Here is a 12,627-nt window from a genome sequence, read left to right on the forward strand (position 1 = left end):
TAGTAACCTATTGCCAATTACCCACCTGTTTTTAATTAGACTCTGTATAGCAGAAAGAAGAACAATCCAGTTGGGAACTCCTGAAAGAACTTCTCCCTTGATTTCAAGGCAAACCTTGGAATTAATGGCTTCTCTAGAAAAGTGGGGGTTTTTTTCAGTTTGGTTTTTATTTTTCTTTTTAAGGAAATATTTGCCTTATGGCTATATTGGGAAATTCAATGAAGGTAACAAATTATTAGTGAATATTTTATTTAAAAGAATCCTTTCTGCTAGTTAAAACCAGGGAACACATGAAGTAGAAATTAAGTTCTTCCTTTTAGCAGAAACCCAGGGATGAGTAGGTTAGAAATCTAAATTTTTCTCCTCCTGCATCTCTCTTCCTCCTACATGGACACAAGCAAAGAAAAGGTTAAGCTTTCCAGGCACTTTGAGAAATCTGTGCATGGCACATGGGATTTGCTATTGTATCTCCCCTTGTGATTCTTCCGGGAAAAACAAACTTTCTCAAAATAAAATGCAGTTCAAAAGACCCTGGAGACACCCTGACCTAAAGCCAAAAGACAGAGATGGAATAGCAGGAAATTGGCCTTGCTCAAAACTGTCCTGCATCATGGCTTGGGTCACATCATCAATAGCATGAGAATGGTTTTCTAAAAATAATTTTGTTGTGTTTTCATTTGCTTTACTTCCTGTGGGAGATGGGCATTAGAGGCAACATGTGGATTTGAGTTTTCACTCTTTATTTTTCTATTTCTGCTTTTCTTCTACTGTTTCATAGAAGTGGGAATAAGTCTGTTTAGTAACCTTTTATCAGCTGAGTAAAAGACTTGGGTTGGTTACATCAGCGGAGGCTCCAGTGTTTATTGGGTTGTTAGATATTAATTAGGGCTCTTGGCCTATTTTCTAATGAACTGCCTCCACAGAACTGGGCTTTGTCTGGAACTATCCTTTGGGTTTGTTTTTTGTTTTTTGTTTTTTAGTATGAACATATCAATTATAGTTAGAAAGAATATAACTTGGCTAATTCTCAGCAGTGAGGTTTGAGAACAAAATAGAGTAGTGGAGGCTAAAGAAAAATACAGAATAAACCCCCATTTTATGGCTTTCCCTTCCCATCTTCCCTCTCACCTGCCTCCCTACCTATTCTCATACAGGATTGCAGAAGTCTTAAACATGATGTAACATGTTTTCGCACATTCTTCTGACATTTTTGGCTCCCACAAACCACTTCTTTCCTTCTCCTCCATGTCTGAAAGTGGCAATCATCTTAGCTTCTTAGCACCAAAGAGGTGCTTATGAAACTCTTCCTCCACTCAGCATCTCAATGCTAAAGTAGCAATATCGACATTGGGCAACAGAGATTCCCAGAGTCCCTTGAAAACAGAGCATTTGGAAGTGGAGGAAAAAAAGGAGAATTACTGCCAATTTATTGTTTGGTATTTTGGATTATGCAGAATCAGTCCTGTGAGCAGCATGAGAATAAAATAAGATAGAAAATTTCAATGTCCTCCGTTGTAAAGAGGCCAAAATAATCACCTGAGGTCTCCAAACAAAAATGTTAAGACTAGATTCTGCAATTGGCTTCTATCAGTTGAAAGCTGAGAGCAGCTATTAATTTCACTGAGGCTGTCTGCACTGAAGTTACTGAGGACTTCTGTGCTGATGTAGGACAGAATGGATCTTTATTAAGAGAATTTTAGCAAGTGTTACATTCTTCATTCTCTTAATTCTGAAGGTTGAATATTTGTCCTTGCCAGGGAGATCATTGTGTCCATCAGAAGTGATCTCTTGCATCTTTTTGGGCCCAAAGCTTGCAGGTCTTGGTGGGTTGGCAACACAGACTTCAGAGACAAGAGGCAATGAAAAAAAAAAGTGAGGTTCCTGGGTTTGTTTGCTGTAGAGTCTACAACTTTGCAATGAAGCAGGAAAACCTTAAGATAGCCAGGGATTTCTCATGCCCTGTGCAGCTTTAGGTACACTGGATCCTTAGGAATACTTAGTGCCTTGTAGAGGCTCAGGGAACATTTTGGGTTCTCAGTATCTCTCCAAACTGAATCAGAGGTATTTCAGGCTGGGCAGCCACACAAAATCATACTTGAATATTGTTCTTCCCTTTGCTTTTGAATGGGCTAAATAAAATTTCACATAAAGTTTCCAATGTTTTTTCACAATACTTTAGTTAATTGCATATGTATTTTTAATTTAAGAAGGCAGGAGTTTCTTTCTGTAGTTGGGCTTCGCTACCTGATGCAAACTCTTATTCATGGCCATTTATGTTAACTTGACACTTATGATGGAGAGTGATCTTGTGGTTCTACTCTCATGGTTTAAGTGATTGCAATGCAAAAAAACCACAGGACTGGATGTGCAGCAGAAAGGGATTGTGACAATGTGATGTTAGGGAAGTATAAATTATGTACTTGTAACTCTAGGTTAGAAAATCAGGTATGAGACTGCTGGAGGTAGACACCTTTAAAGACCTCTGGGATTTTTTTTCTTTAGCTTTGCTTTGTGGTGTTACACCCTTGCATGGAAAAGACTTTCTAAAACCAAGTAAATACATTGCAAAATAAATGCCAGTCTTTCGTACTGAACTTGAACAGATGAATTGTGCTATTTTGCTATTTTTTTTAAGTGATAAAATTCCTGAATCATGCATGCCATGCTAGAACCAAATTTCATCCAATTTAGTAAGATCATGTGAGGGCAGAGAGCTCTGTTAGTAGATTTTACTATGATATTGAAACCACATAATTCAGCTCTGGTCCTACAGCCTGTTTTATATGGTTGACTCCATCTGGATGTGGCAACTATCTGAATGAAGAGCACCTTCCCAGGGTTGGGTGTAATTCACTGGATTGCAAATTTATATGATATATGTTCTTCATGTTGTCATCTCTAAAAGTTATTGTTGGAATATTTGATTCATATCGTACTCTGCAACACTCTGGTTGCATTAATGAAGTCATTAATATCCAGGGTTTTTTGGGATGCCAACAGTACAGGAAGTTTTTTAGAAGACTTTATTAAGTACCTTCCCTTTCTGTCTTTCTGTCTCTTCTGAACAGCACACTGACACCTCTTAGGTACCTATCTCCTTGTCAGCAGTAACATTAAACACATTCAGGGAGCAGACATTTCTCTAAACACTGGTGTGATAGTTATTTAACAAAGCAATGCTATTTGACTCTGTTGAAAAGTATGCACTTCACCTGTGCACATTCTTTAGTTTTGGGGCTTGGGTTTTTTTGCTATTCTTTCTTTCTGTCTCATATAACACAGCTGTTTGGAAAACTTCTGTTTTCCTCCCGTGGAAAGTTTCCATTAACAAATAATTTCTGGTTTCTTATTAAAAAGCCATACTTTCCCTAGAAAACATCAGCAAAAACTCTGGTGAACCTTTCTGTTTGTATGTGCTTAGAGAGTTGAAGTGACAGGTGGTGTAGATGAGATAGGAACTTTTTTAGATTTTTTTTAAAACACTGTTGAAGCTGTAACACTCCCTCCCCTCTCTTATTTCCTTCTATTTTCCCTGAGTCAAGTAATTTGTTCTGTCCCCAAAGATACTTGTCTTTTTCTAGGGGATTTACAAAAAATATTTGCCTTTGAAAGCAAAGGATTCGTGCATTTTTTATTACACAGAACATAGCATAATATTTTTGCTGTGAGGCCTTTATATGTAAATTTATCCAATTTAAAGACAACAGAGAGGAGTTAGTTATGGTTTTCCTTTGCTTTGTTTTGTGTATGAAGTGCAACATGATTTTGGAAGTGTTTATAAGCAAACTGCAGAGCAGAGCTGTGGAACTGTAACAGTTTGCTGTCTACAATAAGGATGCTGATGAGATATGATACTTCTTACTGAAGTAAAAAGAGATGTTAAGTATTTCGATTTCAGTTATTGAATTCTTTAAAAATGGACGTGGCACAAGTTCTCAGGCAGACTGGTGAAGCTCCTGTGTTCACACAAGCATATGAGAGACTTCTTCCTCACTGGCAGCAGATGGGAGAGGTTTTTCTTGTAGTAGCCCAGCCTACTAACTCTGGATGAAAATGTTTTGGGCCTCTCATAGTTTGCTAGGACCAAAAGGTTTTATAAGGAAATATCTTTGAGTGCCGTGCTCTCACGCTGCTGGTGAGCACATGGCAGCAGGTGGTCCTGGACAGGATGGGAAAACACATGGTGCATCACCTTCCCTTTCATTTCTTTCCCAGACGCTCCAATTTGAGAGGGACTGCAAATGCCGAGGAATCGAAGCCAGAGGCTCTAAAGCGGCTAGAAGATCAGCGCCGTCGTCGAGGTGAGAATGACAGTGAGGAGCTAGAGAAGTTGAAGGAGAAGCAGCAGGAGGCAGCAGCAGAGCTGGATGAACTGAAGAAAAGGAGGGAGGAGCGCCGGAAAATCCTGGAGGAAGAGGAGCAGAAGAAGAAGCAGGAGGAAGCTGAAAGAAAAGTCAGAGAAGAGGTAAATGTAAAGTATGAAGTGTTAGACGTGGGTTTTGTTCTCTGATTACTACCATACTTCCACTGGCTTTGCATTAGTTGATAACTCTCTGTGGCATTGCCTGCAGAGACACTTTTAGGCAAAAGAAGTTGGTGGGGCTGAAGGTCGATGGGTCTGTATTTAAGAAAAGGGCAGAATGAGGCCACAGGAGATTGGCTTGTAGGTGAGGAAGGAAAGTGTAACAAGGAAGGCAAGACTGAACCCAAACATACAGGTATTTCTTATTCTTAGATCTGCGTTTGCTGAATGGGGAATTGATGCTGTGGCTTTGCTTTAAATTGTAGCCTTTATCTGAGTCCTCTGGATGGTGGACATTGCTTAGTTTCTTAGTTCCTGTCAGGAGATGGTCTGTTGCAAGACACCTTGATTTCAAATGCAATTAGAATCACCCCATTTTCTAACCTTCAGGTTTAATTGCAAGTATGCTGTATTTGATATCAGGTCACCACATCATATAGGTGCTCTAGGGAAGACCTGAGGTAAAACATGCAGCCATGCAAGGTAGAAAAAAATTTTACTATTCCTGCCTCAGGAAAAACAGGGCTCTAGTATATGTATTCATGAGTCGGGATTTCATTTGCAATAGTTGCAAATTTCTTATCTTCTTGGGGATGCAAATTATTGGGGGAAGTGTTATAGCCACAGAGTTCAGGGTATCTCTTTGACATTATGTAAACTGAATTACAAAGCACATGTCAAAATTCATCTGTTGCAGATAAACTGGAATGCTAATTTTATATGTAGTTACAATGGGCTAGATCTCATTAGGGAGATATTCCTGTCTATTTAAATATTGAGTACTCAACACATCTGTTTTCTTGTACTTCTCTGCCAAGGGACTCTACAAATAGGATTTCCAAATCTCTGGTGCATCGTTTAGGAATCCTAGTTGTTTGGAAAATAAATGGTAAATGAATAATAATGATAGTTTCTGACAGCTGAGTGCCAATTCCTTTAACATATTAAGCTCTTTACAACAGAACTCAATAGATGCCAAGACCCCCCCTTAACCAGCAATCATAATGATGGTGTTTGAAGGTTCTGGTTTGACTTGTAGCTAGTGAAGTAAAACTCATCTCTTTAAAGTAGTCTATCTGGACTTCAGCAAAGCCTTGGACACCGTCTCCCACTGCATATTCCTGGAAAAACTGGCAGCCCATGGCTTGGACAGGGGCACTCTGTGCTGGGTTAGGAACTGGCTGGAGCGCCGGGCCCAGAGAGTGGTGGGGAGCAGTGCTGCATCCAGTTGGGATCCGGTCACTAGTGGTGTCCCCAGGGATCAGTGTTGGGCCCAGTTCTGTTTAATGTCTTTATTGATGATTTAGATGAGGGGATTGAGTCCACCATCAGCAAATTTGCTGATGACACCAAGCGGGGGGGGAATGTCGATCTGCTAGAAAGCAGAAGGGCTCTGCAGAGAGACCTGGACAGGCTGGATAGATGGGGCTGAATCCCACTGCATAGGGCTCAATAAGGCAAATTGCCAGATCCTGCACTTTGGCCACAACAACCCCAAACAGCACTACAGGCTGGGGACAGAGTGGCTGGAGAGTAGCCAGGTAGAAAGGGACCTGGGAGTTTGGATTGACAGGAAGCTGAACAGGAGCCAGCAGTGTGCCCAGGTGGCCAAGAAGGCCAATGGCATCCTGGCCTGGATCAGGAATAGCGTGGCCAGCAGGACCAGGGAAGTGAATCTGCCCTTGTACTCGGCCCTGGTGAGGCCACAGCTTGAGTGCTGTGTCCAATTCTGGGCCCCTCAGTTCAGGAAGGATATTGAGGTACTGGAGTGTGTCCAAAGAAGGACAATGAGACTAGTGAAGGGTCTGGAGCACAAGTCCTATGAGGAGAGGCTGAGGGAGCTGGGGTTGTTCAGCCTGGAGAAGAGGAGAGGAGACCTCCTCACTCTCTACAACTCCCTGACAGGAGGTTGTAGCCAGGTGGGGGTTGGTCTCCTCTCCCAGGCAACCAGCAGTAGGACAAGAAGGCACAGTCTTAAGCTGTGCCAGGGGAGGTTTAGGTTAGATATTAGGAAGAAGTTCTTTACAGAGAGAGTAATTGGACATTGGAATGGGCTGCCCAGAGATGTGGTGGAGTCACCGTCCCTGGAGGTGTTTAGAAGAGACTGGATGTGGTACTTAGTGCCATGGTCTAGTAGACGAGGTGGTGTTGAGTCAGAGGTCTTTTCCAATGTGGTTAATTCTGTGATTCTGAGAAGGGAAAACTGTAATCATTTAGTCTTCATTTTTTTGGGCACCTAATGATTTTTCCTTGTGAAGCATTAACCCTGGTGCAATAAATGTCAGAGTAGATGGACAGAAGAACAGTACCAATATCATACCTGAAAATACAGAGGAACAGAATTTGAGTCTAAATGTGCTTTTTTTCTCTCTTTAAGTGGCACTATATGACAACACATTTGGTGACTTCGCTGGGAGGAGACGCTAAAGCAGCACAGACTAGCTGTCTTCTTGGCACCCTCAATACTGAGATGAATTAGCACTAATGCATTTATAGATTTTGGACAGGTCACTGAACTTTTTCGACTGACATGAAAGTCTGCTCTTAGAAAACTTGGTTGCAGGACTCAACACTACAGTGATGTAGTTTCTGAATGAAAAAGTAACCATTCATATTTTTTAAGGAGGAAAAGAAGAGGATGAAGGAAGAAATTGAAAGAAGAAGGGCTGAAGCTGCTGAGAAACGTCAAAAGATACCAGAAGATGGTGTATCTGAAGACAAGAAGCCATTTAAATGTTTCAGTCCTAAAGGTTCATCTCTCAAGGTAACCTCCTCACTAACATCTATATGTACATAAAAAATAAGGAGATTAGTAGTCCAAACCAACAGCCAAACATCAGAGCAGTGTAGAAATACTTGTAATCAGATTAGCCTGAAACCTTTAGCTGAAAGACTTCATTCATTGGGATGATTAAAAATTAGAGATCCTTTCTAAAAATAGAATCTAGACTGGGAGTTATCTGTTCTTGTTGATGAAAAATATCCAAAAAGGATCTTCACCTTCAAGAGAAAATTATTTGGGAAACTTAGAGCTGTATTATTGTGTTGCTTTTCAGTGTTAATTTATTATAGGAGTGCCTTGTGAACTGGAGTAAAATTATAGAATTGTTTAAGTTGGAAAAGACCTCTAAGATCATCCAGTCACGAATCTCCTCTCACTACTTCCACATCCACAATTATTTTCTTCCTTGCCAGATTACTTTGTCTTTAAGCATATTCAGCCTAACCATCATTAATTGAAACTGATCCATATGGGAGTTCTAGTTTATGTCTAATCCCCCCAAAGGTAACATCTAGAAGTACTGGGCTGGATTTAATTTTCTTACATAAGAAGAAAAAAATCCACCCTTCTGTTGCTGAAGAATTTCTGAATGATGTCTTGTGGCCTATATTATATTGGAAGTGTGATGAATCAATTAAATGACCTTTCAGCATGGAAGAGGAATCCTGGCTCCATTGAAATTATTGGGAGTTTTGCTTTAGTATTCAGTCCAGTTTCTTTCTCAGCTCAAGCTCAAACTGCAGATCTACTGATTGTTTTCAGCTATCTCTCCCTTTTCTCATTTAGTATTATTAGTCATTTAAGAATCCAAACTGTTTGTCAAAAAAAAGGCTGCTTAGTGGAAACCAGGAGAGAAAAAAGCCAGGCAGGAGGTTATCAGGTAGGAGCTCATTGAACCATGAAGTGGATCTCCATGAGATTAAGAACAGTATTTGCTGAGTGAAAAACTGCATTCGATCAAAATTAATTTTCCACTCACAGAGACCTACACTTTGATCTAATTGGGGGATTCAGGTCTCTACTGCTTTGGGTCCAGCTCTAGCAAATACAGTGTCCAAATACTGTTGAATGGACTTGCCTTTCATTTCTAAGACATATTTGAACCTGAAATACTAGGACAGAATACAAAGCTGTAAGTAAAGATTGCTGAGCTTCTCGACTTCCTGCTAGATAAACCTGGTGTTGCCATTTTGGTTGCTAAAGATGATGCCAGTAACAGACACTATAAACACACAGCTTCTTTCCAGCCCTTCTGGGGGGGCTTCCTTTTCTTCTTTCATTTATTGAGATGCCTTTTATGATGTACCTTTGGAGCTTTCATTCACAGAAGGCTCAGAATAGAGGAAGTTGTACTTGAAAACACAAAATAGAAACATACAGATTTTGGGGAAAAAACACTGAATTTAGCAGGAGGTTAAGGGCTTTCAGGTAACTTTTGGACTGATTCTACACTATTCTACTAAGTGTATTTTTAAAGAGAAGCTGAAATTTTCCAAATGTCTTTAAGCATTCAAGGTACAATTTTTTTTGTTATGATAATTGTTGCTGGATTTTACAGCTTGTTAGGCAGAATTTGTTACAAAACTTGATATATGAAACTCTACACATTTTTTTTTCTCTTTCTCTGCTTCTCTCTCTGAGAAATCAGTGATACCTTATATGTAATTCCAGACCAGTGTCTGTGGGTGGCCAGTGTAGATATGTAGATATGTAATGCTGTAGAAGTTCACACCCTAAACTGTTTCTTGGCCTTCTGTGGTTAATAGCTGAGAAGAGAATAATCTCAGTTTAATAGCCTGTTGTGAAATTTGATGTCAAAATCCAGTTATTAGAGGACAGTACGTTTCGTTACCTTGAGTTTGGACAGACTTCTCAGGCTGGTCTAACCTGGTTGGTACACAGCTTTCTCATTGCTTGCTATGCACTGCCCAAGTTATCTTTTGACTTGTAAAGCATCTGGCATATGTTTTCTCCCTTGATGAATGTATCATCTTGTTAGACATGTGAGAACCCCAAGTGCATAATTGTGGCTGGGTGGTTGGAATTAATGAGAAAAGGGAGGCTCAATATAAAAATACCGCATGATACATGTGCACATTCCGACTTCTCCTGGATAACAATCTGGTAAAGCACATTTTTTTTCCTTCCCTGTCCCTTGTAACGTTGTGATAAGTTTTTGGGAAGAAAAAGAAGTTCCTGGGAGTGGCTTATATGAGGAAAGTAGGGCATGCTGATTTCCAAGTGAACTATAAGAACAAAGGAAAGAAGGGAGATAAGCTGAGAAGCAGGGTGGCATGTTGCCATCTTATGGATGCTGCATCAGGCAAGGCATGGACTAGCATGGCATGCAGACTCAGAATTGAGAGGAAAGGTGGGCAGCTCATCTCCGTGTACTACATGGATCATGGATGCACATATAAAAATGTATGTATACAAACATGGACATAATATACATACATGCTTACATTTAGAAAGACCTTCTGTGATTATCTAGTCTGGCCTCTAATAAATCACAGCCTACACAGTGTTGACAACTCCTGTTGTTTAAACTGTTAAATACAGTATTTCCCTTAAGCCTGAGGCACTACTTCAGCACAACACAGCATGGAGTCCTCTCAGTGATAGCATGAGGGCTGGTCCTGAAGAGAAAGCATGCAAAGTAAATGCAGACCAAGTTCATCACTAGCTCAGGGACAGAAGCAGCTTGGATTTCTCAGGGCTGTGTGGAGTCCCTGTGGGCGGCAATAGCACCAAATGTCTGCTAAACCTTTGCCCTTTATCTTGTTATTTTTTTAAATAAGGACGAAGACTAGAACAACCTCTGCTGCTCTCCCGTCTGGTTCTAGCTCACACTTTCCTCAGTTTAGTTCATGCAAAGGGTGCTGCACTCAAGGAAAGAGATTTCCTGAATAAACTTTGTTCATTTTGCTTTTTAGACAAGTTCATTCCTCACGTTTTCTTTGGGAAGGAGGGTTACTGACTTCTTGCAAAACTATTCTGTAGGTTAATCAGGAGAGAACAGGATATTTCAAAACCAAGTCTCCTCTTGGGGGTGAACTCCACCTCTACAGAAATGCAAAAGCAGTTAGGCATTGAGGGGAGGAAGCAATGACAGGAGGCTGGGAAACACAGGCTGATGTGGGAGCCAGCACTGTCTGCAAGGCAATGCCGACAGCTAAACCAGAAGATAGACTTTTCAGAGACTTTTTTTCTTTTGTCTTGTCATATCTTGTTATTGCTCTCAATACCTGACAACTGGAGCAGTGACTATAAAGAATTAGGCTTCACAAAATCAGTTCTTCCTAGATGAGCTACTCTTGGAGCAGAGGGAAAATAGAGTGGTAAGAATAGTATTTATGACATTTGTTTTTCCCCAGTCTTTTGTGCTGATGGCGTCACTCTAGTCTTGTAGGTAAACTGGAATAAATTTGTACACTCTGAACAGATGCTGCTGACAGCAGGAAAAAGCTTAACTGTATGAACTTTTGCTTTATGAAGCAAAAGAGCATGTGAGCCACTCAGGGAGGATAAGGAGAAGCCACTCTACTCCCAAGGACTACCACACCAAATGGATTTCCACTACATTCTTCCACATGTTGGATGTTAGGCAAAATTATAATACAGGGTTTTCTGTTTTCTGTGTGCATTTTTTATTCCCCTTCCTCCTTGACCCAATTTTTAGAAGAGTTTTTCTATATATCTGTTTACAAGTTAATGCTGCATAATATCCAAATAGACAGCTTAAAATTCCTAGGACTCATTTAATATGTTTGTATGAAACAGGTTTTACTGGGAATATCTAATGTTTTTTGTTTCCCAAGTCTCATATTGTTAGGTGGGAGAGATGCAACCTGTGTTCTTTCTCTCTGGTCATAATTTAACTAAGGGCTGGCAGGCTGACTTTCTTCAGAAACTTGTGTGTTCTGAAAGTATTCCTTGGTGAGAAAACATAGTCCAAGATATTTAAGAAGAGCCTTTTAAAAGGAATGTAGCAAAAAGATTATTCTTAGTTTGTGGTCTCAGATTGAGAAAATATCTTGCATTTTATGCTAACCACTTTGCTTTGCCTGTTTCTCTTACAGATCTATTTCGTAATACTGTTTACTGTATGTGGCAAACATTTTAAATACTTTGCATGGAGTTTGTGTGATGTGCAGTGGATAAATGACCTTTAGATGTTGCTGTGCAGTCTAAATGTATTTGACCTGTATGTTGAATACATGTGTGTATACTGGCTTGTTTGCTTTAGGTGTATTCAATGTCTGCTTCTCCTTCATGTATGCTATGTTTTGAGGAAGATGCTTTAGAACAAATTCTCATATACATGTGCAGAAAGTTTTTATCCCTCCACACAAGGCACCTGCTTCCTCAGCCAGAGTATCTTGCTGAGCTCTGAGGGTTGCTTCCTAACTCTGCTTTCCAATTTATTTTCTGTTTTGCTTCCTCACTCTCCTCTTCTGAACAATCCCTGACTTACTCCTGATACCACGCCAAGTGCTCTAAGAACCACTGTTTCCAGTGGGTAAAGAATGACCCCACTTTTGTGTCTTTCTACTACAATCTCAAGAATACATATCCCTCCTCCCTCCCATCTATGCCCCTCTTTCACTAGTGCCTGCTGAAGCCTGGTTTTCCTGCTGTGCAGAAGCATTTCTCCTACCTGCACATGAAAGACTACGAAGATTCTGTAAATTGATTGTTAGGTGGTTACCTTGAGTCCCAGTTCTTTGAGGTAGTGCATATTATTTGTCCTTGCTGCCCACCAGGGTTTCACTGATGCAGTTGTGGACAGACCAGGGAGAAAGCACAGGCTCTTGCTGGTACAACTCATCGTTTTGATGCATCGCTGATTATGACCCAGGAATCAGCACTGGGGGAAACTTCCACTATATCGTAGTAGAAGAGAGGAGACGTGTTTTGAGTTATCACCCTTGGTCTGTTTAGTCACTTTTAATCCAATCATTTACTTCCTCGTTTTGTGGCAGCGCCTCTGGGTGAAACTAAGCTGTAACCCGTTCAGGCAGCAAAAGACTCGCCTGGTCTTTTGCTGCCACCTTGTGACATCGGTTCACTGAAACACTTGGGATCCATCCTAGCAAAGCCCGTCTTTCCACTCAGGACTGCTTTTAAGTCCCATATTAGCAACTAAAACTGTTAACATAAATCGCCATGTAAATTATATATATATTTAGAGCTTCAGAGGTGCCTTTGAGCTGGATGGATGCTAGCTGGAGTTCCTCCAGTGAGCTTGTTTGGCAAATTCTGCAGTGAAGTGAACTGCCTGAGTTTTTGCTTCTGTGGGCTTAAGGAATAAAACATTCAT

At 40.5% G+C, this 12,627-nt stretch overlaps 1 protein-coding gene across 13 annotated transcripts in view; it reads left to right on the forward strand.

Moving 5' to 3' along the window:
* Nucleotides 1-12,627, forward strand: part of CALD1 (caldesmon 1) — a 196,902-nt gene that overhangs the window by 172,866 nt on the left and 11,409 nt on the right. For 11 of the 13 annotated variants that reach the window (XR_010430562.1, XR_010430563.1, XM_064654348.1 and 8 more), the window contains 3 exons: nt 4,216-4,465; nt 7,146-7,286; nt 11,387-11,410. Coding sequence is in view for 11 of the 13 variants with exons in the window: in XM_064654348.1 (XP_064510418.1) it covers nt 4,216-4,465; nt 7,146-7,286; nt 11,387-11,410 (415 nt within the window). In the remaining 2 variants the exon portion in view is untranslated. The remainder of the gene's footprint in view (nt 1-4,215; nt 4,466-7,145; nt 7,287-11,386; nt 11,411-12,627) is intronic. The other 2 variants (XM_064654351.1, XM_064654353.1) reach the window with 1 other exon arrangement.

Source organism: Pseudopipra pipra, chromosome 5 (assembly GCF_036250125.1).
Source record: "Pseudopipra pipra isolate bDixPip1 chromosome 5, bDixPip1.hap1, whole genome shotgun sequence".
Lineage (NCBI taxonomy): Eukaryota > Metazoa > Chordata > Aves > Passeriformes > Pipridae > Pseudopipra > Pseudopipra pipra.